Source organism: Neovison vison, chromosome 2, assembly GCF_020171115.1.
Source record: "Neovison vison isolate M4711 chromosome 2, ASM_NN_V1, whole genome shotgun sequence".
NCBI classification, from domain to species: Eukaryota; Metazoa; Chordata; class Mammalia; order Carnivora; family Mustelidae; genus Neogale; species Neogale vison.
Window position 1 is genome coordinate 30429889 of NC_058092.1, and position 25571 is coordinate 30455459.

General features: G+C 40.2%; 1 protein-coding gene across 22 annotated transcripts in view; it reads left to right on the top strand.

Moving 5' to 3' along the window:
• Positions 1–25571, top strand: part of MACF1 (microtubule actin crosslinking factor 1) — a 340165-nt gene that overhangs the window by 279902 nt on the left and 34692 nt on the right. For 12 of the 22 annotated variants that reach the window (XM_044237864.1, XM_044237868.1, XM_044237866.1 and 9 more), the window contains 22 exons: positions 4642–4803; positions 4996–5166; positions 5800–5966; positions 10116–10275; positions 10639–10965; positions 11947–12031; positions 12541–12782; positions 13474–13680; positions 15445–15564; positions 15993–16100; positions 16960–17178; positions 18157–18360; positions 19098–19106; positions 20069–20300; positions 21292–21518; positions 22726–22848; positions 22941–23042; positions 23661–23762; positions 23853–24026; positions 24118–24273; positions 24419–24616; positions 25409–25537. In XM_044237864.1, the coding sequence (XP_044093799.1) occupies positions 4642–4803; positions 4996–5166; positions 5800–5966; positions 10116–10275; positions 10639–10965; positions 11947–12031; positions 12541–12782; positions 13474–13680; positions 15445–15564; positions 15993–16100; positions 16960–17178; positions 18157–18360; positions 19098–19106; positions 20069–20300; positions 21292–21518; positions 22726–22848; positions 22941–23042; positions 23661–23762; positions 23853–24026; positions 24118–24273; positions 24419–24616; positions 25409–25537 (3624 nt within the window). The remainder of the gene's footprint in view (positions 1–4641; positions 4804–4995; positions 5167–5799; positions 5967–10115; positions 10276–10638; positions 10966–11946; positions 12032–12540; positions 12783–13473; positions 13681–15444; positions 15565–15992; positions 16101–16959; positions 17179–18156; positions 18361–19097; positions 19107–20068; positions 20301–21291; positions 21519–22725; positions 22849–22940; positions 23043–23660; positions 23763–23852; positions 24027–24117; positions 24274–24418; positions 24617–25408; positions 25538–25571) is intronic. The other 10 variants (XM_044237876.1, XM_044237884.1, XM_044237881.1 and 7 more) reach the window with 3 other exon arrangements.

Here is a 25571-nt window from a genome sequence, read left to right on the forward strand (position 1 = left end):
TAAGAAAGTCTTTTAAAGCAAAAATTGGGGAGCCCTACAATCTTAGCTCAGTGTTTGAATGCTCAACTGATCAGCAGAACCTTCCTAAATTTGTTTGCCTTGCCTAATACCATTTCTATAAAAGTATTCATTCATTCACTGGATAAATATTTATTGCATACCTACTCTGTACCAGGTATTGGGGCTCCTGCAGTGAATAGGATTGGCATAGTCCTTGCCCTTGTGGAACTTACATTGTATTAGCAGAGGCAGATATTAAGTAAAAAGGACACAAATATAGGAGTACCTGGCTGGCTCAGAAGACCATGTGACCTTTTTTTTTTTTTTTTTTAGGATTTATTTATTTCAGAGGGAGAGAGAATCTCGAGCACACACCGTGCTGTTTGTGGAGCCCCACACAGGGCTCAATCCTATGATCATGAGATCAAGAAAGAAAGAAGGATTTTAATGATTTCATTTACATTTCTAATTTTTTATTTTATATTTTTAGAAGGTTTTATTTATTTATTTGACAGAGCACAAGCAGGGGGAGAGGCAGGCAGAGGGAGGAGCAGGCTCCCTGCTGAGCAAGGAGCCTGATGCGGGACTTGATCCCAGGACTCTGGGATCATGACCTGAGCCAAAGGCAGCTGCTTAACCAACTGAGCCACCCAGGCGCCCCTCATTTACATTTTTAAAACGTTACTCTCAGCCTAACAATAGAGAAAACCCCCCTACCTAGCTAGACAATAAACATTCTCAACACTGGCTGGAGTTTATAAATCTGAGGTTTATTTTGACTTACATTTTATTAATTTGTCTTGGGATTGGCATGAGATAGAGAAAACACTGAATGGTTTGCAAAAAAAAATCAAAACAAACACACATACACGAAGAAATCACACTGGCTGCTATATGTGGAGTGCATTATTAACAGGGATTAAGGACAGAGTAGTGAGGCTGCTAGGTTATTGCAGTTGTCTAGGTGGCTTGGACTAGAGAGGCATCAGTGGATTTGAAGACCAGTTGGTTAGACTCAAGATATATTTTGGAGGCAGAATCAGTAAGACCTGATAATGACTTTATGTAGGGAGAGAAGGAGAAGAAAAGGGAGTTCTCAAGGTTGGCTTCTAGGTTCTAGTTTGTACAACTGAGTGGATTGGAGCAGTAGTAAATTATTGATTTAGGGATGAACAGGTTTGGGGGAAGAGGAAAGGAGGAGGTACTGTCCAGTTGTGGAATGGTTAGGTTTTTGAGGTACCCATGATTCATTTGTATGGCAATATTAAGAAAATATTTGGATGTACAGATGCGCACATATGTATTTGTACACACATACACAAACACATACCATAAACATCATGGTTAATATTTAAAGCCACAGGAATAGATAGAATTGCCAAGAAGAGAACCCAAGACTGGTCTTCCCCTGACCCCCGCTTCCCAAAGATGAACATTTGGAGGTCTAGAAGAGAAGGAGGGAGAGAGCAAAGGAGATAAAAAATGGATCAGGCCAGGATGAAAACTGGGAGAATGTTGTATTACCAAAGACTAAAGTGTTTTAAGGGGTGCCTGGGTGGCTCAGTTGGTTAGGCAACTGCCTTCGGCCCAGGTCATGATCCTGGAGTCCTGGGATCGAGTCCCACATTGGGCTCCCAGCTCCACGGGGAGTCTGACCTCTCCCCTTTCATGCTCTCTCTCTTACCATCTCTCAAATAAATAAAATCTTTAAAAAAAAAAAAAAGTTTTGTTTTTTTTTTTTTAAGATTTTATTCATTCATTTGACAGAGAGAGAGAGAGATATCACAAGTAGGCAGAGAGAGGGGGAAGCAGGCTCACTGCTGAGCAGAGACCCTGATGCGGAACTCGATCCCAGGACCCTGAGATCATGACCTGAGCCGAAAGCGGAGGCTTAACCCACTGAGCCACCCAGGCGCCCTGAAGAAGAAGTTCTTTAGGGGGTTTCTGGTTGACTCAGTGGGTTAAGCCTCCGCATTCGGCTCAGGTCATGATCTCAGGGTCTTGGGTTCGAGCCTTGCTTCAAGATCTCTGCTCCCCACACTCTCTGCCTGCCTCTCTGCCTCCTTGTGATCTCTGTCTGTCAAACAAGTAAATAATAAATAAATCTTTAAAAAAAAAAAAAACTCTTTGGGAAATTTTCTGTTTTATGTCTCAGTTGCATCTTACACTCTTGCAATGATTTTTAGTAGTGTTTTGCTCTGGGAAATGTCTGCCAGCTCTGGTTGGTTAATAACATGGCACAGCCCCATTGAAATATTGAGGAGTAGGAATTTTAATGCATCTGAAAGCACTGATTTTGCAGAACAGCTTTATTTGGGAGTTGAGAGAAGGGAGCAAGTGTTTTCAAATGTACTTTCTATAACATTCTGTTCACTTGTGTTCAAAGTAAATATTTAGATAGTGTTTATTTAGAAGTACTATCATAGATTCTCAAACTTCTGGACAAAAGATGAGACATATACCCATTCCCTGTCAACTCAATCCATGGAATGGAGGTTGGGAAACAAAAGAAGGAATCTCTAATGCTTCCATAGGAAATGTTCATTGACAAAGTAAATGCAGATTTTTTTTTTTTTTTTTTTTTTTATTTATTTGAGAGAGAGAGACAGTGAGAGAGAGCATGAGCGAGGAGAAGGTCAGAGAGCGAAGCAGACTCCCCATGGAGCTGGGAGCCCGATGTGGGACTCGATCCCGGGACTCCAGGATCACGCCCTGAGCCGAAGGCAGTCGTCCAACCAACTGAGCCACCCAGGCGTCCCTAAATGCAGATTTTTTAAAAGAATTACCTCTGTTATATGAAAGAGATTACTAAGTTATTTGAATATATTTTACTTTTCTGTGTCATGTATATCACTAGCCAGTAGAGTTTCTTGCCAAGATGGAGATATTCCCTATCTGTACTGCCCAGTACAACAGGCATTTAACCACATACAGCTGTTGACCACACAAAATGTGGCTTAGTGTGGTTGAGGAACTGAATTTTAGTTAAATAGCCTCATATTGGACAGCACAGAAGGAATTTAAATGTTAAGTATGACACAAGATTTGCTTACTGGATAAAAGTGGGTTCTTCAGTGTGAACTTGATGTCTTCCCTCCTCACCTTTGGTTTTCTTTCTTTGCCTTTCCAATCCCCACACCCTACCACCACCACCACCGTTTTGTTGTACCTAAGCAACTTAAAACATTGGAGTTGTTTTTTTTTAACCCCTCTGCTTTGATTTTTCTGCAGTGAAAACATCTTTAGTAGAAAATGAAATCATAGCACTTGCTTTTTCCGGGAATCATGTTGTTGGGGCAACAGTCATTTTTAGCTGAACTGCCTTGTAGTGTTGCCTAACAAAATATGGTGTAATCAAATTATAGTATAAAATGAAGCTCCCTGGTAATTACCTTTGAAACCTTCCTTTTTTAGTGTTCCCTGGGGCTTTTCCTCCCTGGTGAGTCACTTATCCAGCCATAGCCCATTCTCTCAAGAATCCATTTCCTAATCCAAGTGTAATCTGTAGTCTCATATAGGCCAAAATTAATCCTAACCCGAATTTATGTTTTTCTTTTACATTTTTGTTTTCTTCCATTTTTTGTCCTTCTTTGGCTTTAGTTGACTCACCTGTGTCACTGAAACTGAAGGAACATTTTATAGAAGAAAAGAGAATGGCAGTAGATCCAGATTAGATCTATAAAATGTGTGGAATGTGGCTGATTTTATCCTCTGATAATTGAGAGAAGTCTGATCTTTGAGATAATTATCTGTTTCATTCTTTTCCTTAATACTATTAATGTGCCAAAGTATCATTTTCTTTTGACTCTGTTTCCTTTCTGAGTCATAATGGAGCTTAAGAACTTCAGTAGAAAGAAACATGCATTGTTTGTTACACTCCTTCACATTGTTTTAAAATTCCATTGTTTAATGATGAACATGGATATTCAGTATTATAATTTTAAGAATGCTTTATATATATCTGCATCTTAGAGTATGTGTCTGAAGTTGGTTAGGACATTTCCCAGTATTACTGGCCCATTTCCCTTTGTAATCTCAGGAATACTGCTCCAAGATTATTAGCGGTGTGTGGTCTGTGGCCCTAGACCAGAATGGAATTAAATGACCACAGGGGGATTAAACTATGAGGTTGGCATTTCTCACAACATTAATAATGTTTTGGCTAATTGAGTTATTGCTCCTAGTCAAAGAAGAGCATTGCATGTATCAGTGGTATGTTAAAGCTGTTCCCCAAGGTATTTTAATCTTAAATACTGGTCATTTGATATTCTTCCCCTTTAGGATTGGTATACATCACACTTTTATGATATCTTGAGACTGATGCTTCTCTATTCCCTATAGCTTTTTGCATTAAAAATTAAGCAAGCAGAAACCAACCAACCAACCACAAGTCATTGGCTAAAAGACCTAAGTAGTGCCATAACTCTCTATAATTACTTGTCCGTAGGAGGATGTACTGAAATATGAAACCACATGTTTCTTTGATAGTTCCCCTTACAAATGGCTTGTTTTCTCTCTCTCTTTTTTTTTTCTTGCCCCTCTTTTGTTAAATATAAATCTCCCAAGAATGACCAGTCATTGTGTGGTGTAGAGGGTCTGATTGCTGCCTTTAGATTAAATCTTTGACTTGCAATTATCTAGATGTTTCAGAAAGAACAGGTGGATCCCCTTCAAATGAAGCTACAGCAGGTGAATGGACTCGGCCAGGGGTTGATTCAGAGTGCAGGGAAAAACTGTGACGTGCAGGGTTTGGAACATGACATGGAGGAGATCAATGCTCGATGGAACACGCTGAACAAAAAGGCAAGTGGCCAGTGGGGGGTAACTAGTGCCCTGGGAATGGGGAGCTTAGAAAAGGAACATCTCAAGCTGAGGTTTCCCTGCAATCTGAATGCAAATACAAATTTAGCAGTTGCAATCTGGAGTTGGGGGGAGCGGCAATCATTTAAAAAGCTCTCTCCTTCCTCCTAACGAGGCCCCACATCTGTGATACAGGTTGCACAAAGGATTGCACAACTGCAGGAGGCTTTGTTGCATTGTGGGAAGTTTCAAGATGCCTTGGAGCCGTTGCTCAGCTGGTTGGCGGACACTGAGGAGCTCATAGCCAATCAGAAGCCTCCATCTGCCGAGTATAAAGTGGTGAAAGCACAGATCCAAGAACAGAAGGTAAGCGACAATGTTGGGAGGGTGAACTGGAAACAGCCGTGGGGAGTGGCAGACAACACATGTGCTTAAGAGTTCAGGAGCATATTCCAGAGTTTTAGGAGAATCCTGACCTACTTTGTGTGATCATGAAAAGAAAAATGAAAACTGATTTGCCTCATCTTACTTAATCAACCAGCTTCCTGTGGCACATACTGGACCAAACAGTTGTCTGCATTTGTGTTTTCACTCAGAGCTCTGTCTTATGAGGTTTTTAGGGTCAGCAGTATTCTGAATAACACAGTATATCATGTGTAAATAAGTTTCTGTCTATATTTTTTGTTGGCTTAATTTCCATTTCAGTGCATTTTTCTCCTGGTTCAAAATAAGTTCCCTGTTAGTCACATAGTGACCATCACTCCTCCATTTAAAAACGAAAGTAAGCATATGAGAAGTCCATCCAGGGGTAGCAACTTTGCCACCTCTCATGTTTTTGCCTCAGGTTGGAAAAAAAGCCACCACTACTCGATCCAGTTTAGGATTTGGTGTGATGGGGCTTGGGGATCTTTTGTTTGTTTGTATTTTCTTCCTTATTTCAGATTGTAAAGTGACCTTGTGTTACCACTCTTCATTCTCCTTAAACATTATGTGCTCTAGTTGCTCCAGCGCCTCCTCGATGATCGGAAGGCCACAGTAGATATGCTTCAAGCGGAAGGAGGCAGAATAGCCCAGTCAGCAGAGCTGACTGATCGGGAGAAAATCACTGGACAGTTGGAGGGTCTTGAAAGTAGGTGGACTGGACTACTCAGCAAGGCAGCAGCCAGGTAAGGCCAAAGGGGTTTTGAGGAATGGGTCAGAGAACGTGTTTTGCCCAGTTTTTGACTTGCTATCCTTAAGGTGCTCTAAAAGGTCCTGGATGAGTCATAGAGTGTTTGGGCAGGTATGTCATGGCCTTCTATCTTGAAGGAGAGTAAGTTTTTGGAGGTGATCCTCAGAATCACATACTCTCAGGAAATAAGTCTCAGCTACTCCAGGAATTTCTGAGAGCTGGAAGACTCATTGCTCTGTGTTTTTGTTCTGCTGAGATATATTCGTGGTTCCAAACCGACAGACACTGATGCCTGCAATCCAGCCAAGTTATTTTCTGAGTTTTTGAGACAGATTTTTTCCCCTTCATATTTATAAGTAATATTTTTGATACTTGGAATTGAAATTTATCATGTTTCTTTTCTGATTGCTTATCCCAGTATTAGATGTTTTTGCATCTAGGATCTAGTCTGTGATTCTCTTAAATAAATAGACATCCAAGAGATGCATGAACAATCTTCAGTAAGTGGCCAAAAGACAGGCGGCATACTTTTCTCCTTCAAGGAAGTGCTTTCTCCTTCTGTAGCTATGTACCCAACATTATTTAAGCTTAGTATGTCGCCTGAATGTCTTTTACCTTATATTGTCCCCAGTTTTTAAAAATAAATGTTAGCTAGTTAAATCTGTATGAGAGTAGTGTAGATGATCATTTATGATTCTTTCAGTTTTCTAGGTAGCCAGTGGCAGTGGTCAGCTAACTAGCTCTTCAGTCTCCTTATTTACACTGGCCCACAGTGTGCTTGTTTTCTTACTTATCTGGGTTGCAAAGTATTGTTGACCATATTAGTGGGAGAAACAAAAATGAAAGAACTCAACCTAATTTTTTAAATTATGCTTATTTTTATTTCTAGATTGCACTGCTTTTTTTTCTTCGCTTTGTCCATTTCCATTAATAGTGCCATTAACCTTCCAGTTACCAGGCTTCAAAACTTAACTCCATTTTTTATCCTTTCTCTCCCGCTCCTTTGTGTTCCCACATCTATTAGAATGCTAAATTCTGTCCATTTTACTTCCATAGTGTCTGCCCTGTTCATTCATTTCTCTAATTCCCGCTCAGTTCCTGACTTGGGCTAGTCTACTTGAGGTAGTCCCCCAAACTAACTCATCACTAGTCACTTAATCACTCAATTACCACTTAACCCTCCGACTTCCCCTTTGCCTTGCTCAGAAATTTAATGACTCCCTGTTGCCTATGAAATAAAATCTACACTCTTTAACCCAACATTGGAAGCCCTCAGCTATTTGGGCCTAATCTACATTTCTTAGTCTCTGCTCTTCTCACTCCTTATATTATAGGTGAAGTATGCCATATTCTTCAGTATCTTCTGTCACTTCCTAATTCTGTGTCTTTACTGATGGTGTTGCATCTTCCATGAAATACCTGTGTTTATCTTCTCCTTTTCTATGAAGTTTTCTTTGTTCCCCAAGCATGGAATACCTCCATCTTCCTCTTAACTGCTGTAATTCTTTATTTTTACCTTTATCATTATTTTATGTACTTAATCTCCTATGCCCATAAGCTTATTGAAGTCTTCTGATTTATTTCTGAAGTATCTTTCTATGACGTTTTCCTTGTGTCCTACCCACTTTTATCCTCCTAGGCTAGCACAGTTTTTGGGTCAGTATTTTAAAGAGCAACTGTATTTGTTACAGATATCCTAAAAACTTTTATTTAGATTCTTTAATATTGGGTTTTTGATACCTCTAAATTATGTTCATTCTTTGCTACCCCAAATCCTATTACATTGAGTTGTCTAAACTTTCACATTCCCAAATCCAGAGATAAGTCAGAAAGACACAAAAATCAGGGATAATTTTTTTCTTTTTTCTTTTTTTTTTTAAAGATTTTATTTATTTATTTGACAGAGAGAAATCACAAGTACACGGAGAGGCAGGTAGAGAGAGAGGGAAGCAGGCTCCCTGCTGAGCAGAGAGCCCGATGCGGGACTCGATCCCAGGACCCTGGGATCATGACCTGAGCCGAAGGCAGCGGCTTAACCCACTGAGCCACCCAGGCGCCCTAATTTTTTTCATTATACACACACACACACACACACGCGTATATACATATGTATGTATGTATATAATTTTTAGGATTATATGCTTTAGTTATAGTAATTGAAGATGTGTTTTGAAGGCTTGCACAAACAGATTATTCCATAGTTCATATTGACATTTAAAAATAGCACTTAGAACCTGACAATTCACAAACCTGTACCCCTGGGGCAAATAATACATTATATGTTAATAAAAATAATTAATAAAAAAAATAGCAGGGCGCCTGGGTGGCTCAGTGTGTACTAAGCCTCTGCCTTTGGCTCAGGTCATGATCTCAGGGTCCTGGGATCGAGCCCTGCATCAGGCTCTGTGCTCAGCAGGAAGCCTGCTTCCTCCTCTCTCTCTGCTTGCCTCTCTCTGCCTACTTGTGACCTCTGTATGTCAAATTTAAAAAAAAAAGCATTTAGAGGGGCATTTGGCTGGCTCAGTCAATAGTGCATATGACCCCTGACCTTGGGATTGTCAGTTTGAGCCCCAAATTGAGCATAAAGTTTACTTAAAAAATAAATAGAGCAGCTTCATATTCTTCAACATTAAAAAATTAGTAATAAAAAAAATTGGGGCACCTGTGTGGTTCAGCCCCTTGAACATCCAACTCTTGATTTCAACTCAGGTCATGATCTCAGGGTTGTGATTAAGCCCCACTTTGGGCTGTCTGCGCAGCAGGGAGTCTCCTTGGGATTCTCTCTCTCCCTCCCCCTCTGCCTATCTGTTTACTGTGCACCTGCTCTTTCTCTCTCTCTTTCAAATAAATAAAATATTTTTTAAAAACCCAAGAAGCTTATTTTTAAGAATTGAAATTAAAACAGTATTTAGCAATACATTTTTCTTTATATTTAAACATAATTGGGTTTCCAGGTCATTAAAATGGTAAGCCTTTATATTTAAATCATTTTTTATTAAAATAAATTTGCGGGTGCCTGGGTGGCTGAGTTGGTTAAATGTCTGACTCTTGATTTTAGTTCAGGTCATGATCCAGGATCCTGAGATCAAGCCCCACATGAGACTTTGTGCTCAGCACGGATTCTCCTTGTCCCTCTGCCTCTGCAGCTTCCACCCATGCTCTGTATGCACACCTACACTCTCTTGCTCTCTCTCAAATAAAGAAAATAAATTTGTCCAGGGTACACAGCATAGGACCTGGCACACATCCTGTTCAGTAAAGGTTTATTGAACTAAAGTGCAATTTTCAAGTGACACAGCCTTTAGTCTGTACTTAATGATTCAAAGACATAATTATGACCTTATATTTTAATCTGTGTGCTAATCCAGTTCTGTAGTTGTTTATCTTTCACTTTCCTATCAGACTCCCCCTCCCCTGTGTAATTTTTAATCTATAGGATACTTAAAATCTAAGCTTATTTAGTATGGATGTTATATTAAATGAGATTTGAGATTCCAAGTGAGCTGTGAAGTCTATAATCTTTTGACTGCCATGTGTGTTGGCAAATTCAGCTAGTCTGAGGTCATTTTTTTTTGCCTTAGATCTGGATTCAAAGTTGTGTTCTGGTGCTCGAAATCATTGGAATGAGGGAGATGGTGAAGGAGTTCTAGTTCATAGTCTGCCTTTGCTCCTCACATGCTCGCTTTTCTTAACTCAGCAGTGAAGGTAGCAGTGACAGGGAGAGAGAAATGAAAACTGATAATTTTTTTGACTCCCTTAAAACTTGATTTTGGTTTCACCTTTAGATGATGCATGTGCTACATCCCCTAAGAGAAAGAGCATTAGAAAGTCTGATTCAAATCCTTATTGCATTGTTACTATTCATTGGGTGAACTAGACAAATCTTTCTTTAAGCCTTCAGGGTCAGTTTTCTCTTTTGTAATAGTGAGATAATAATTCCGCCTATCTTACAGGGTGATGATAGAACCAAAATAAGGAAATGTTTATGGCAAGCCTTTAAAACCACAAAGTGCTATGTATATACATTCTGTTTACTATTGATACTTAAAATGTACCCGCTAAAGATTGGTATTTCACTGAACGTAGTACTATTAGTCTTAATGTGAATTTTTGCCTGAGCAGTTTGTTCTATATATTTGTGTAGGCAAAAACAACTGGAAGATATCCTGGTTCTGGCCAAACAATTCCATGAGACAGCTGAGCCTATTTCTGACTTCTTATCTGTCACAGAGAAAAAACTTGCTAACTCAGAACCTGTTGGCACTCAGACTGCCAAAATACAGCAACAGATCACCCGGCACAAGGTAGGGAGAGGCTGTGGCAAATGAAAACACAGCACTGCAGTCAGAAAGCCTAGAAATTAACTGCCTGTAGCAGTCTAGAATATATGTTTGGCGGGGGGAGGGATGTTTGGGGGGGGTGTTAAAGTTTAATTTGAAATATGATCAGATTATCCATGGGAATAGTCACATCCTTGAAGTAAAAATAACAATAGCCTACCATCAGGAAAAAACAGCTTTTATTCTCACTTTTTATATTATTTTTGCCTTTCAGTAGGTGAACTTTTTATATTATTTAATTTATTGTATCATTTGTTATTCATTGTTTCATGTTTACTTTTCATTTATTCTGTTTCTGTTATTCATTTTTTCCATCTGGATTTCCAGGCTCTGGAGGAAGAAATAGAAAGCCATGCAACAGATGTGCACCAGGCAGTCAAAATTGGGCAGTCCCTCTCCTCCCTGACATGCTCTGCAGAGCAGGGCATGCTGTCAGAAAAGCTAGACTCCTTGCAGGCCCGATACAGTGAGATTCAAGACTGGGGCTGTCGAAAAGCAGCCCTGCTTGAACAAGCCCTGTGTAACGCTAGACTGTTCGGGGAGGATGAGGTGGAGGTGCTCAACTGGCTGGCTGAGGTTGAGGACAAGCTCAGTTCAGTGTTCGTAAAGGATTACAGACAGGATGTCCTGCAGAAACAGCATGCTGACCACCTGGTATTCACGTTTTCCATTTTTATCAGTCATGTTATGAAGTTATTTTGTAATTTTGATTCATGTTTCTCTTCATTTCTTTTCTCTTTTTCATTCCAAACATTTTAATTCCAAACAATTTAATTTTATACATAAGCACGTAGTTATAGACTTGTTGCTAAGGACTGATCTACTCTTAGATGAGCCCATGGAAATACTTGCCCTTAAACTGAATCAGTAACTCTGAAAGATCCAGAGTACAGTCAGGGGCCATCCCATCTCCAGCTCATGTTTTACATCATTAGGTCAGGTATCACCCAGTTTCTATCTGAGCAGTTTTATCAAAGAGAATGTAATTTAACAAATCCCAATACCTAAACATTGCCCAAGGTTTGACCACATAGCTGTAACTTCTGAATTTTTTTCTAGGTTTATATTCTCAAATTCCAGGGATTGTCATCTTAATAGAAAAAAAAAATTTGTTCTTTTCATCTAATTTTTATGAAATGTCTTAGTAAAAATAGATAGTAAAAATAGACAAAGCAGTTGTTTTGCTGTTGTTGTTGTTAATGACCTAAAATTCTGCTTCATTGACTTCAGATATTGAGAATTTTTAAGCAGGATCCTGATTGAAGTCAGCCTGTTCTTGCTGACTTTCTTCTCTTGAACTTCCTGAGTCTTGGTTTTGGACATAGTAGACATTTTTGCTGAATTCTACTTCCTTCTTTCTTGGGCTCAGGTTTGGTACCAGTGTATTGGTAAAACTGATTTAATTCTGCATCTCTCCCTATCCCATACAGGGGAGAAATTGCCTATAAGTATCAGATTTAATTTTTCTGAGTACTTAATGGCATAACCAAAGAGATAATGAAGGAATCAAATATCCAATGTGTAAACTAACCTGGTATTTGTCTCTTTACTTTAAACTTGGTCTCTTAAAGGTCTCACCTTTCTTTCCCTTTGTTGTGCCATAGTTTTAAGATTAATGCTGTTCTTTCCTTTCAGGCTTTAAATGAAGAAATCATTAATAGAAAGAAGAATGTAGATCAAGCTATTAAAAATGGTCAGGCTCTGCTAAAACAAACCACAGGTACTTGGAAAGTGCATTTCTTGCCTCTCTGTAGTCACTCAATCACATCTCCCAGGAAATAAGCACCCTGCACTAGCCACTTCTCTTTGTATATAAGAGAAGCTTATATTCACTGATTGTATTACCGTGTGATCCTGGAGACTGGCAGCATGAGGTCCTATTTCCTATTACCTTGTTGTCTCACGTCTGTTTGTACATGATGGCTCTCCCTACCTTCCAGTATGTGTAAGGCCAGCAATCATGGAATGGTGCTGGGAACATCTAGAAACACCTGCAGTTGAATTCAGACCTTAATAATCTCAGAAATAGCTTCTTTTATCAATTAGAAGGTTTATTTCCCACCTCTCTTAGTGTAGAATGGTAGGTGAAATTGCTACCATAGGGAGAGAGCATCTATAAAATTCAAGCTCTGCATTGAAGAAAGGGGGATTAAAGAGACTTCCTGGTCCCTGGAAGGAGAGTCCCTCATTTCCTCTTAAATATAAATGACTGCATGCTGTCCCCCACAGGTGAAGAGGTATTGCTTATCCAAGAGAAACTGGATGGAATCAAGACTCGCTATGCAGACATCACGGTCACTAGCTCCAAGGCTCTTAGAACTTTGGAGCAAGCCCGGCAGCTGGCCACCAAGTTCCAGTCTACTTATGAGGAACTGACCGGGTGGCTAAGGGAGGTGGAGGAGGAGCTGGCAGCTAGTGGAGGACAATCTCCCACAGGGGAGCAGATACCCCAGTTTCAACAAAGACAGAAGGTGAGCTGTCATGTCACACAGTAAAGGGAAAAAAAATTTACTCTTAAAATCCTTAAGTTCGGATTTTTAAGTTTTATCGCCAGCTGTCTCTACCTTAAATCTAAACCAAAAAGTTCTGCCTCCTTTGTTTCTTGTTTGCTCATGGACAGTAAGATCTGACATAAAGGCGGACTTATTAAGACTACTTGCTGTGGTCTGAAGGCGGGGGGGGGGGGGCACTGAATCACAGATCCCAGGGAAGTTTGCTTTACAGGGTAACATTTTAAAACTTACTTCTGTAACTCATTCTCTGGAGAGTTCTTCATGGTTATATTTGTTTTTCCTGCAGGATCTAGTACAGTTCTAGATGTGCAGAAATACTGTGTAGGTACTTACTGAGTTAAATGCCTATGCTTGAAGAATTATTTTATCATTTCTATTGAAGTAGGGAGAAAAAAAGAAAGAGACACTCTTTGTTTTACCCAGAGACAGTCTAGCCAAAGAAGTGTTGCAGACAGTTCTAAGCAGCAGCTAAGCCTAAAGTCAGGCTGTGGAATGACTGAAAAATCTGAGACAAGAAAAAAAATAAGTGGAGGAAGGAGGTCAGAGCCCTGCTGGGATGTGTGGTAGAGATAGCACTTTCCACCCAGCACAGCTGCTAATGTGCTTAATTTAGCAAGGAATGGCCTGAAAACTTTTTTTCCCTCCTTAGGAATTAAAGAAGGAGGTCATGGAGCATAGGCTGGTGTTGGACACAGTGAATGAAGTGAGCCGTGCTCTCTTAGAGCTGGTGCCATGGAGAGCCAGAGAAGGGCTGGATAAACTTGTATCTGATGCCAACGAACAGTACAAGTTGGTCAGTGACACTGTGGGACAAAGGGTGGATGAAATTGATGCTGCTATTCAGAGATCACAGCAGGTAATGTTTATAAACACCTCTGCATTAATATTTTAGGCAGCAGTGATATATATATATAAAGTATTAAACTATGACCCACATAAATACAGGCTCAGGAATAGGAATAATGAGATAAAGCAAAATCTGATGTAACAAATTATTTCAGTGATAGGAAGTGATTGGATAAAGGTATGTGAGAATGGATCTTAGTTTGACCAAAAATATTTTACCCTTTTTGAGAAGACAGGAATTTGTGGTAGAGTCTCTGTGAGCCCTCTTCTCAGCTACTGCCCCATTAAGAGGCAGATTCTCATAGAAGTAGATAATATCTAGGATCAAGAGGTCTAAATACATCCCAGTCTTAGTTTGACATAATCAACTGTTTTAGCATTAGCTGGGGGAAGAGGGGAAAGAACCAAGAACTATAATTACTATCAAATATGCTAACCAAAATAGCAGAGCCATCCAAAATAGAACCTTCCCAGTAAACACAGGTGTCATATTTCCCTCAATTTTTTTTTCCTTCCTGCTTTCGGGAAAAAGTTATTTGCTTTCCTTTGTAGCTGGATGTGCACCTATTAATGTATCATGGTGCAAAGTAAATACAACATGACTTCGTGGGTTCAGTGATGAGCAAAATCTTTGTGAACCACGTAGAAGTTTGCTCTGATTTCAGGTGTGTCCCCGTGTCTTTATGGATATCCCTAATCTTGGCCAAATATTTCAGTATGGAATTTATCATGCTTGGGAGGAGTTTATTTTCCTCTTTAAAAAGATAGTAGATAGGTTGGCAAAATTGAAGCAGAGAAGAAATTGGGGGACCCTCATTAAACGGCAATCACATAGAACATGTTCTTCATTTTTTTAGTTTCTGCATGACCCTTTAAAAGTTGTGTGTTCTCCTGGGTTCTTAACACTTCTTCAGCCAAGCAAGTACTTCCTAGTTAACTTGACTCAACTGTCTGCTGCCATTTTTAGTGATATATTTAAACATATGACAAAAGTACTCTTCAGTGTATGGGTAGGAAAAAGAACTGGCAGAAGGAGCCCAGGCTCATAAAAAGATTGTGATAAGAAGTGTATTTTTTTTTTTAATATTTTATTTATTTAATAGATACAAGTCGGCAGAGAGTCAGGCAGAGAGAGAGGAGGAAGCAGTCTCCCTGCTGAGCCGAGAGCCCGATGCAGGGCTAGATGCCAGGACCCTGGGATCATGACCTGAGCTGAAGGCAGAGGCTTTAACCTACTGAGCCACCCAGGCACCCCAAGAACTGTATTTTTAAGAGTGTCAGTTTTCATTGTTGTTTCTAGCTATAGGACCACTAACTGGGTTTTGTTAACTTCTTTCTAAAGAAGTTGAAATAGGATCGACTCATATTTTTTGAAGTATAATCCATTCAAATTTTTTTTAATATTTTATTTTATTTGACACAGAGAGACACAGTGAGAGAGGGAACACAAGCAGGGTGAGTGGAAGAGGGAGAAGCAGGCTTCCCACTGAGCAGGGAGCCTGATGCGGGACTAGACCCCAGAACCCTGGGATCAGGACCTGAGACGAAGGCAGACACTTAGTGACTGAGCCACCCAGGCGCCCCTAATCCATTCCAAGTTGTCTGCATCTTGATTTATGATTTTATGAACAACTCCCCCAGTTTTGTTTTTACTTTGTAATATAAACCATATTTGTGAAAATCCAGGCCTTTCTGTGTTGAAGAAATTCTAATTCTAAGGAGATGGACTTTTGTTATATGTAATTGGCTCATTTTCCTTTAATATGTCTATTAGTATGAGCAAGCTGCTGATGCAGAACTAGCTTGGGTTGCTGAAACAAAACGAAAACTGACGGCCCTGGGTCCCATTCGCCTGGAACAAGACCAGACCACAGCTCAGCTGCAGGTACAGAAGGTAAGTGTAACACAGATGTATCCCCTGTGCCCTGAGTGAGTAGAATCTTCACCAGCTTAGAGTGACTACAGGAGAGTTTCTGACTATCCCAGGTGGAATAATGCAATTTCATGATGATGGATAGAGATTAAAAATATTTAAGAACAGGAAGAGATTCTTTGCTTTGTGAAAAGGGAGCAAGAGGCCCATTAATTCAGGAAAGAATAGTGATCAGTTTTCTGGATGATTTTTAGGAGAGATGATACTTTTGTAAGCTGTCAAAAGATAAGCACTAAAGATGTATGAATAGGCAAAGTGTCAGACTTCATACAAGAGTTTTGATGTGGCTTCATCAGAGCAAGGAGTTTTTCATAGACTTTTGTCTAACATTTCGGCAACAGGCTTGGGGTCCTTTTACTTCATGATCTAACTCTAGTTCACTTTCAAAGGCTTTCTCCATTGACATCATTCGACACAAAGATTCAATGGATGAACTCTTCAGTCATCGTGGTGAAATCTTTGGCACATGTGGGGAGGAGCAAAAAGCTGTATTACAGGTGAATTGCATTTATTTATTCACCATGTTCTTATCTTGACCATGATGCATCAGTGCAGTTATTAACTGATAGTTAAGGTTTTTTTCTTCTCTGTCACAGTAATGGTAATAAAGTGCAGCTTAATGTTCTGGGGGGGGGCGTTCACATCCCTAACCCTGTGTGTGCAGATGTCCAAACAGTCCTACTGTGTGATAGGAAATATATTGCAAATCCATTTTCTTTATAACAGAGAAATTGCTTCTTTAGTCCGTAAGGATCTTTTAGTTGCCTTTCAAAGTATCTATAATGAATTTTTCAGATCCATGTGCAGATATTCTTTCTTCAGGTCCTTCTAAATGATCAGACCAGTTTCGTTTATTTTTGTAAAGGTTATGGTTACACTGCTTCCTCAGAAATACTCATAAATCGAGCTACTTGCTTTAAATGTATGAAGCATAAGTGTTGGGTTTATGGAGACATTTTTCTCAGAGGAAGAGAGCCAAGTAAAACTCGATGGGCAGAGGGTCCATCACAGGCCTGAGTTGTTCTGTCTTGAACTGACTCGCCATAATTAGGCTGTGTCTGAAGTTGTGTGTCTTCACTAAAAGGTTAATGCTGTGTTGTGCTTGCTCTGTTTGACTGTCTTTGAAACTACTTTCATATGTTAAAAAGTCTAGAAACAATATATATGTGATAGGAAAAAATAGAAAATTCAGGTAAATATAAGGAAAATATAAATCACTTGTAATTTTTCTCAATCCATTTCTAAGCATTAAAAACTAAAGAAATCCTTTGGTTTTTAATGTGTGATATACACCTACATTTTTCCTTAAAAGAAGGGTTCATAAGAGTAATAAATGTTATACTTTGTTATTCATAGGAAAAGACAGAATCTCTAATACAGCAGTACGAAGCCATTAGTCTGCTCAATTCAGAGCGTTACACCCGCCTCGAGCGGGCCCAAGTCTTGGTCAACCAGTTTTGGGAAACTTATGAGGAGCTCAGCCCCTGGATTGAGGAAACCCGGGCACTGATAACACAGTTACCTCCTCCAGCCATTGATCATGAGCAGCTCAGGCAGCAGCAGGAGGAGATGAGGGTAAGGAGCATGCTGGCTTTTATTTCATTGAAGAACTGAACATGGGCTCCACGATTTATTTGAAAACAGCATGTTTATCAATGCCTACTGGGTTATAAGTACTGTGTTATGAAGTTAATTCTTAATCCGTTAGCATTTCTTTGCATAATACAAATGCATACCTGAATTCTTTCCCTGGTCCTTAATATGAATGCATTAAAGAAAAGCATGGAGATGTCAGAGCCCTGAGCATTGCAGAAGTGAAGAACTAAGTGAGCATCAAGGAAATTCTTCATCTTTCCAGCCGCAGTGGGATGTTGTGGGATGGGTGTGGCTGGGTGGCTTTTTCCATTTGGTTTGGCCCCAGTTGGAGTGGGAGCCATGAAGGAAGGGCAGAGAGCATTTGTGGCATGTCCTTTAGGGGAGGAGGGGAATCTGTAGACACTTAATGCTGTTACCATTAAAGATGGTTTTTAATGTTTCTTTTATTTGTGGTTAAAGGCTCGTGCTTATTCCTTTCTCTGTGTTCCTGTACATGGAAGGATATAAATTGGAAGGAACCAGCAATAAATTCAAGGAGTAGTTGGATTACTCTAAATGTTGCCATTTGTGCCTTGTCTTGCTTAGTGTCTCTCAGTTTGGGGAGGGAGACAGGTATTTAACCATGTAAATTATAATATAGTACACAGACGTATTTATATGTACAGAAGAGGGGGGTTAAACTTGTATCAATGGGAGGGTTGTGGGGAGTAAGAGAGGACGTGTTTAGGAAGGCTTCCCGAGTAGGACATCTGATGGCTTTTGAAAATTAGGAGGATTATGTAGTATTAGAACCTAAGACTTAGATGTTTGTCTGTTCTTTCATAAATGGCGAGATGCTGGTACTTGCTGGTTTTTAGCAGTTCACTTTGTTCCTCTCAAAGTTGATATGAGCTCTAATCAAAATATTTAAGCAAATAAATTGATATAAAAATGCTCACTTTATTTTTTTTTACATAGCAACTCAGGGAATCCATTGCTGAACACAAACCCCATATCGATAAACTGCTAAAGATAGGCCCACAGCTAAAGGAGTTAAACCCTGAGGAGGGGGAAATGGTGGAAGAAAAATACCAGAAAGCAGAAAACCTGTATGCCCAAATAAAAGAGGAGGTACGCCAGCGGGCACTGGCCCTGGATGAGGCTGTTTCCCAGTCGGCTCAGGTATGTGTGTCTTAAACTCATGATCCCTTCAACACTGTCCTTTAGTCTAAGCAGGAGGTCTGTGTGTCAGGTATGCCCCTGTGGTCTTGAATGTCTAGTCCAGCATGCTGACAGTACATCATCAGTAGTCCAGGAACCTTTGCCTGTCTATATTTTCGTTCCAAGGAACATTGGTATACTGATGCGGGGGCGGGGGGGGGGTAAAACTCACCTGGTATATATTTTCTGTTGATAGTTTCCTTGAAAACTTTATATTGTGATGAGTCTTTAGCAGAGATGATTTTGGATAAATTCTCCTTGAAACAACAAATGTGTCAAGAAAAGTGTTGTTCCTATTTGGCTTGTTACTTCTGAAATTTAGAGAACAGCACATTAGTTGTCTTACTCAAGAGGCCACCAGCTAGTTCCTGGTTCAGAAAAAGATGCTTAAGTAGCGAGAAGTAAGAGCCAAAGAGGAACATAAACCACAAGCAGTGGACTTTAAAGCATGTAACTACATACTTTTCAACTAATATATTACTGTTAGTGGTATTTTTGTCATGTCTGGGTATTTTATTCCTATGTTTAGTCTCAATACTCTTGGTTAATATTTGTACTTACTCAAGTTTTTCCCCCTACCTTCCGTCCCATCTCTCACTCACATTGTGGAATGTGTTACTTTGTGTTGTTGCTGCCTGCTCCTGTCTTCCCCACATCGTCACATTTCATTGTTGTGTTGACCGCGCCCACCATTACAGATTGCAGAGGTAAGGTGCCCACCCACACTGGGATTAGGGGGTTCTTATGAAGCTGACAATTGAGAGAATTTACCTATACAGAAATTCCCTTAACTGTAGTGGACTAAGCTTATTAGTGTGATTTATTATGCCAGTCTCACTTGGGGTGAAACCTAGAAATGAGGGAGTGGTAGGGAATGATTTTATTGAAATCCCACTGTATCTTCCCTGTAAGACACTTTGAGTTGATAAGCCTTATTCCAATGCATCCAGAGTTGGTTCTATAGAGCTTTTTAAGGGGGCAAGCTTATCTACATTGCTCCTTTTCCCCCTTTCTCTGCTTCAGATTGTAAATGAAAATTTTATGATTATAGTCCTGTTCTTTAAAGTACCAGATAAGTGGGAAGGTAAATTGTTCTTTTAGAATAAAGATAGATTTGGCCTTCCTTAATACCTTTCATCATGCTGACATTTTCCCTTCTCACTATTACATATAGTGGGTTATTAGATTGCATGCCATGTTACTATTAATCTCCAAATCATGTGGCATATTGAGTTCCCATTCATTTACACAGTTGGTGGAGGGCCTCTAACTTGTTGGTCTAATCTGTTGCATGCAACTGTCATCTGAGATGTTGACACACTGACTCTCACAGTTTCATGGTCTTGTCCCTTTCTTGTCACCCTAGTTGCAATAGGGGGAGTATTGTGACAGCACTAAATGACTTGATTTCTAGCGTATTACTTAATATCTTTTTGTTTGTTTGTTTTGCAAATAAACATTTACTTTCTCTTTTTGGTGGGCCAGCACAGGTGTGCTGTGCCCAAAACAATTTCTTGGGCAAACCTAACACTTGACAGCCATCAGGCTAGGCTGAATGCAAGTCATCCCAAACAGTGGTAGATTTATAGCCTGGCCTTATTCCCTAATATTTCCCCCAGAAGTGTGATGAGGTATTACTGTAATGGCTCATGGTCCAACATCTGTTTAGTTCCATGATAAAATTGAGCCCATGCTGGAGACTCTGGAGAATCTCTCCTCTCGCCTGCGGATGCCACCACTGATCCCCGCTGAAGTAGACAAGATCAGAGAGTGCATCAGTGACAATAAGAGTGCCACTGTGGAGCTGGAAAAGCTGCAGCCTTCCTTTGAGGCCCTGAAGCGCCGTGGAGAAGAGCTCATTGGGCGATCTCAGGGAGCTGACAAGGATCTCGCTGCAAAAGGTGCCTGATGAATCTAATTTTCTTTTTTTTTTTTCTCTTTAAGTAGACTCCATACCCAGTATGGGACTTGAACTCAAGACCCTGAGATCAAGAGCTGAGCTGAGGTCAAGAGTCACATGCTTAACCTGGAGAACCACCCAGGTGCCCCTAAATCTAATTAATTTTTAAGAAAATCAGTAGAATAAATTCTAGGCTTTGGTGACTCCAGCATTCCACCAGATCCATTTCACGGAATGTGAAGGCAGTCCCCAAGTAATGAGTATTCCATAAAGTCATTTGAAAGTCATTTAGAATTCAGAACACATCTCCCCCATTGAAACAAGATTATAATCGCTAGTTAGATTCCCAGGCCAGGAAACAAATGCTCTTTTAACCCTTAACATGAGCGTGCTGCAGTATCCATAGTGGGTAGAACATAACTACCTTTTTTATAACACTTTAAATGGGAAACATAGTGAGTTCCAACACAGAACACTGGAAACAGAACTCTCATCTCAGCCCCTTTATAAATTAGGTCTTTGGGTTTTGATTTTGTTCTTTTAAAGATTTTATTTATTTCAGAGATAGTGCATGAGTAGAGGGAGAAGCAAAAGAGAGAGGGAGAGAGAATTTCAAGCAGACTTCCCCTTAACAGAGAGTCAGATGTGGGGCTTGATCTCTCAACCCTAAAATCATGACCTGAGCCAAAATCAAGAGTCAGACGCTCAACCAACTGAGCCATCCAGGTTCCCCTCGGTCGTTTGTATCTTAGTGGTACCTTTATATTAGATGATAACTCGTTTCCACATTAACCTCTGTGATCTCTTTCTGTGGGAGACCAACGTACATGGAAAATACAAATGTCTAAATAATAAATAAGGCAAAGGTAGAAAACTGTCCTGCATTTTAAATTTTTAGAGCTTTTTAAAGGATAAGAACTAGGTGAAATATCTGATGAAGCAGATTCAAGTACTTAGAGAGTCCCACTCATATCTATACTTTATTCCCTCAGAAATCCAGGACAAATTGGATCAAATGGTATTCTTCTGGGAGGACATCAAAGCTCGGGCTGAAGAGCGAGAAATTAAGTTCCTTGATGTCCTTGAACTCGCAGAGAAGTTCTGGTATGACATGGCAGCTCTCCTGACCACTATCAGAGATACCCAGGACATCGTCCATGATTTAGAAAGCCCAGGCATTGACCCATCTATAATCAAACAGCAGGTGGAAGCTGCTGAGGTAAGACAGAAACAAAACCCCATTTTGTACATGTTTGTCCTCTAGAAAACCACGTTATTCAAGCGTTAACAGCTTACTTGGGCGTTGTTATTGTTCTTGTTGTTTATTTAATAGGACTTTTTCCCACTTGAAAAAAATATGTGCTCTACTATATATGGTAGAGATTTCTTTCTTTTTTATACTTACACGTTGTACCACTTGTATAGACTCATACAACCTCCATAATTGTGATGTAGGACAGTTCCATCACTCAGAAGTAATTCTCCCATCAATTTTAAACTCAATTCACATTAATAGAATGTACTTTTTGATTTTAGTCCTTTCTAGAGTCAGTATTTCTCAAGTCAATTAATTAATTAATTAATTTCCAAGTAAATTTCTTTAATGTAGAAAAACAACAGATAGAATAGAAAATAAATTCTGGATTCATCATCCAGAAATAACAATGGTTACTTTGACATACCTTTTTCTAGCCTTTTTGGAGAGCCTAGTTTTTATTAAATGCATTTTCACCTCATTTTGTCTCTTTAGTTTCGGCCATTCTCCCCCGCTCCCTGCCTGTCACTGCCAGTGCATGAACCAGTTTTTAGGATCTGGCCCAGAACTGACTTTCTCCAAGATTATATAGCCTAGCATTTCTATGGTGTTAGTCTCTCAGCTCTCAGACTGGTGCCTTGTACTGTATTATTTTATCCTTGTAGATATGCTTCCCTGTGATAGAGTTCTTTTTTCTTTTTCTTTTTTTTTAGATTTTATTACTTTATTAGAGATTATGAGTGGGAGGGAGAGGGAGAGTCTGAAGCAGATTCCGCACTGAGCACAGAGCCTGACAAGGGGTTCAATCCCACAATCCCCATGATAGATTTCTGGGTATAGATTATTATCTCTTGGAGGCTGGAAGGATGAACCTTCAGTAAACTACTAAAGCTCAATAGACCTTTCCTAGAGTACTTTAAAAATGCTGTTTTAGATAAAATATAGATGTATGAAATATATTTATATGTGTGAGAGAGCAAAAGAAAAATGAACTGAGTCTGAAGTTGCACTGTTTGAGTAGATGAAATATTAAGGACATTGAAAGGCTTTCGTGAAATTGACAGTTCTGTTCAACATCTGCTATTGATGAGGGTATAAATTACATTTGCAAAGTTTGGGAAGTTCTGTTCTGCTTTCTGTTTTGGCTTATGATCTGTTCATTTACATGTAGACTATTAAGGAAGAGACAGATGGTCTGCATGAAGAATTGGAGTTTATTCGAATCCTTGGAGCAGACTTGATTTTTGCCTGTGGAGAAACGGAGAAACCTGAAGTGAAGAAGAGCATTGACGAGGTGTGGAAAAAAATGGATATGGAATTCAGATGAAACCTTAGTGGACTCACACTGAAGACTGGTATTAATTAAAAAATCTGTTTTTCCCTTAGCTGAATAATGCCTGGGAGAGCTTAAACAAAACCTGGAAAGAGAGGCTAGAAAAACTTGAGGATGCCATGCAGGCTGCTGTGCAGTATCAGGACACTCTGCAGGTGAGGTGCCACAGGGTGACCACCACAGAAAGAAGCTTCCATGTTCTTTTTGTCATATTCTAAATCCGGTGGTATGGATCACCTTTGGAGGACTAGAGCATTCTCAAACCTAAGACAGTGCTGTTTCGGTATTTCTAGCCAATTTTCCTGTTCCTAGTGAGGAAAGTACTGATCTCCAAATTTCTACTCTTCTTGCCATGTTTTTCATCATCATCTTCATCCTCAGGGTGTCTATGCAGTGAAGCAGGTCGTACTGTGTAATCCTTGCTTGCCAGAGGTTCCAAACCCAGGTTACCTTGAAGAACAGTTTGGCACAGTACTTTGACCACATCCTGAGCTTGCTAGGTGGCCGTGACAAATACTAATAACTTCTATTCACATTTAGTTTTTCCAAAGTGTAGCTTATTTTGGACATTATCCTAATAAATACTGGCTCTGTTCTTAAATCTCCTTATTACTGGAGTAAAGTTCATTATCCCTTACCTCTGCCCCCTACCTAAAGACACAAATAGCTCAGGGTCTTTGATTTTTGTCTGCTTATGTCAGCAGAGATGATGCTAATTCTCTCCCAACCGCTGGTGCTTTTTTGGTTTTTGACTGTTTGTACTTTTGTTTTAGGCTATGTTTGACTGGCTAGATAACACTGTGATTAAGCTGTGCACCATGCCCCCTGTCGGCACTGACCTCAACACTGTTAAAGATCAATTAAATGAAATGAAGGTTTGTGACTGGGAATGGCTTTTGAAAGAAAGTTGCATTTTCATTTTTAAAGAATTGGTTTGATGTTAACATGAAGTATGTCTCCGGTAGGAGTTCAAAGTGGAAGTTTACCAACAGCAAATTGAGATGGAAAAGCTCAATCACCAGGGTGAGCTGATGTTAAAGAAAGCTACAGACGAGACGGACAGAGACATTATCCGAGAACCGTTGACGGAACTCAAACACCTCTGGGAGAACCTGGGTGAAAAAATTGCCCATAGACAGGTGAGGCAGGTGGTAGAGTCTGTCAGTGGACAACTAGCTACTGTTTTCTCATTTCCTGACAAATGTCTCCTTTATATCTTTTTCTGAGTAGCACAAACTAGAAGGTGCTCTCCTGGCCCTTGGCCAGTTCCAGCATGCCTTAGAGGAACTGATGAGCTGGCTGACTCACACTGAGGAGTTGTTAGACGCTCAGAGACCTATAAGTGGAGACCCAAAAGTCATTGAAGTTGAGCTCGCAAAGCACCATGTAAGTGCTTTCAGTTTTCATCTCTCCACCTATTGGTTTGAGACCAGATGTTGTCACCAGCAGCCTCTTGATATTGTGTGCACTGTGAAGAACCAGGCTTGGTGGCATCTGTGGAAATAAATGATGATGTCCAACATTTTTTTAGGTTCTAAAAAATGATGTTTTGGCCCACCAAGCCACAGTGGAAACAGTCAACAAAGCTGGCAATGAGCTTCTTGAGTCTAGTGCTGGAGATGATGCGAGCAGCTTGAGAAGCCGTTTGGAAACCATGAACCAGTGCTGGGAGTCGGTGTTACAAAAAACGGAGGAGAGAGAGCAGCAGCTCCAGCTGACACTGCAGCAGGTACGTGTTGTCCGGATTGGTAGGTGGGGCTGTGCACCTCGCAGGGTCCGGAGGAGTGCCTGTCCGAGCCCGTCAAAGGAAAGCAATCTGGAGTAGCATCCCCTCTACCCATTCCACTCGGTGTCTTAAGAGGAAGGTCAATTCCACACTGGAACTTGTCTGGAAAGAATAGCTTTTGATTGAGTGGTCCTTTTTGGATTTGTCTGTAGCCTAGTCTCTTTAGTTTCTCTTCAAAGTTAGTAGTAGTTAGTAGATCTTGGCTATGACAAAGCTTGCTCACAGATTTCATTATTTTTTGCATCAAGTCAGTATCCCCTCCTCCCCCGCCCCCCTGTCCATTTGCAACAGTACCTTAGTCAATCAGTTCATCAAGTTACATCAGACATCAGTGATAGGTTACAAGATTTCTACTAGATTCTAGAAATAAATAAATATATCAGCTCCATGCTAATCCAGCAACAGAACCACCCTGAGAACAGCCCAGAATTCCTTCTTCAGGATAGGCTTCTCATATGGTCATTTAGTGTTTACTCTTTTTTTAAAGATTTTATTTATTTTTATTTATTTATCAGAGAGAGGCGGGGGGAGAGAGCGAGCACAGGCAGACAGAATGGCAGGCAGAGGCAGAGAGAGAAGCAGGCTCCCTGCCAAGCAAGGAGCCCAATGTGGGACTCGATCCCAGGACGCTGGGATCATGACCTGAGCCGAAGGCAGCTGCTTAACCAACTGAGCCACTCTACTCTTAAAGCTGAGAATTGACTACTGACCTTGCTGATATGTCTTTTCTCAAAGGCCCAGGGTTTCCACAGTGAAATTGAAGATTTCCTCCTGGAACTGACTAGAATGGAGACCCAACTTTCTGCATCTAAGCCCACAGGAGGACTTCCTGAAACTGCTAGGGAACAGCTTGATACACATATGGTAATAGATGTTCCTTGAAGTTGAACATAATCCC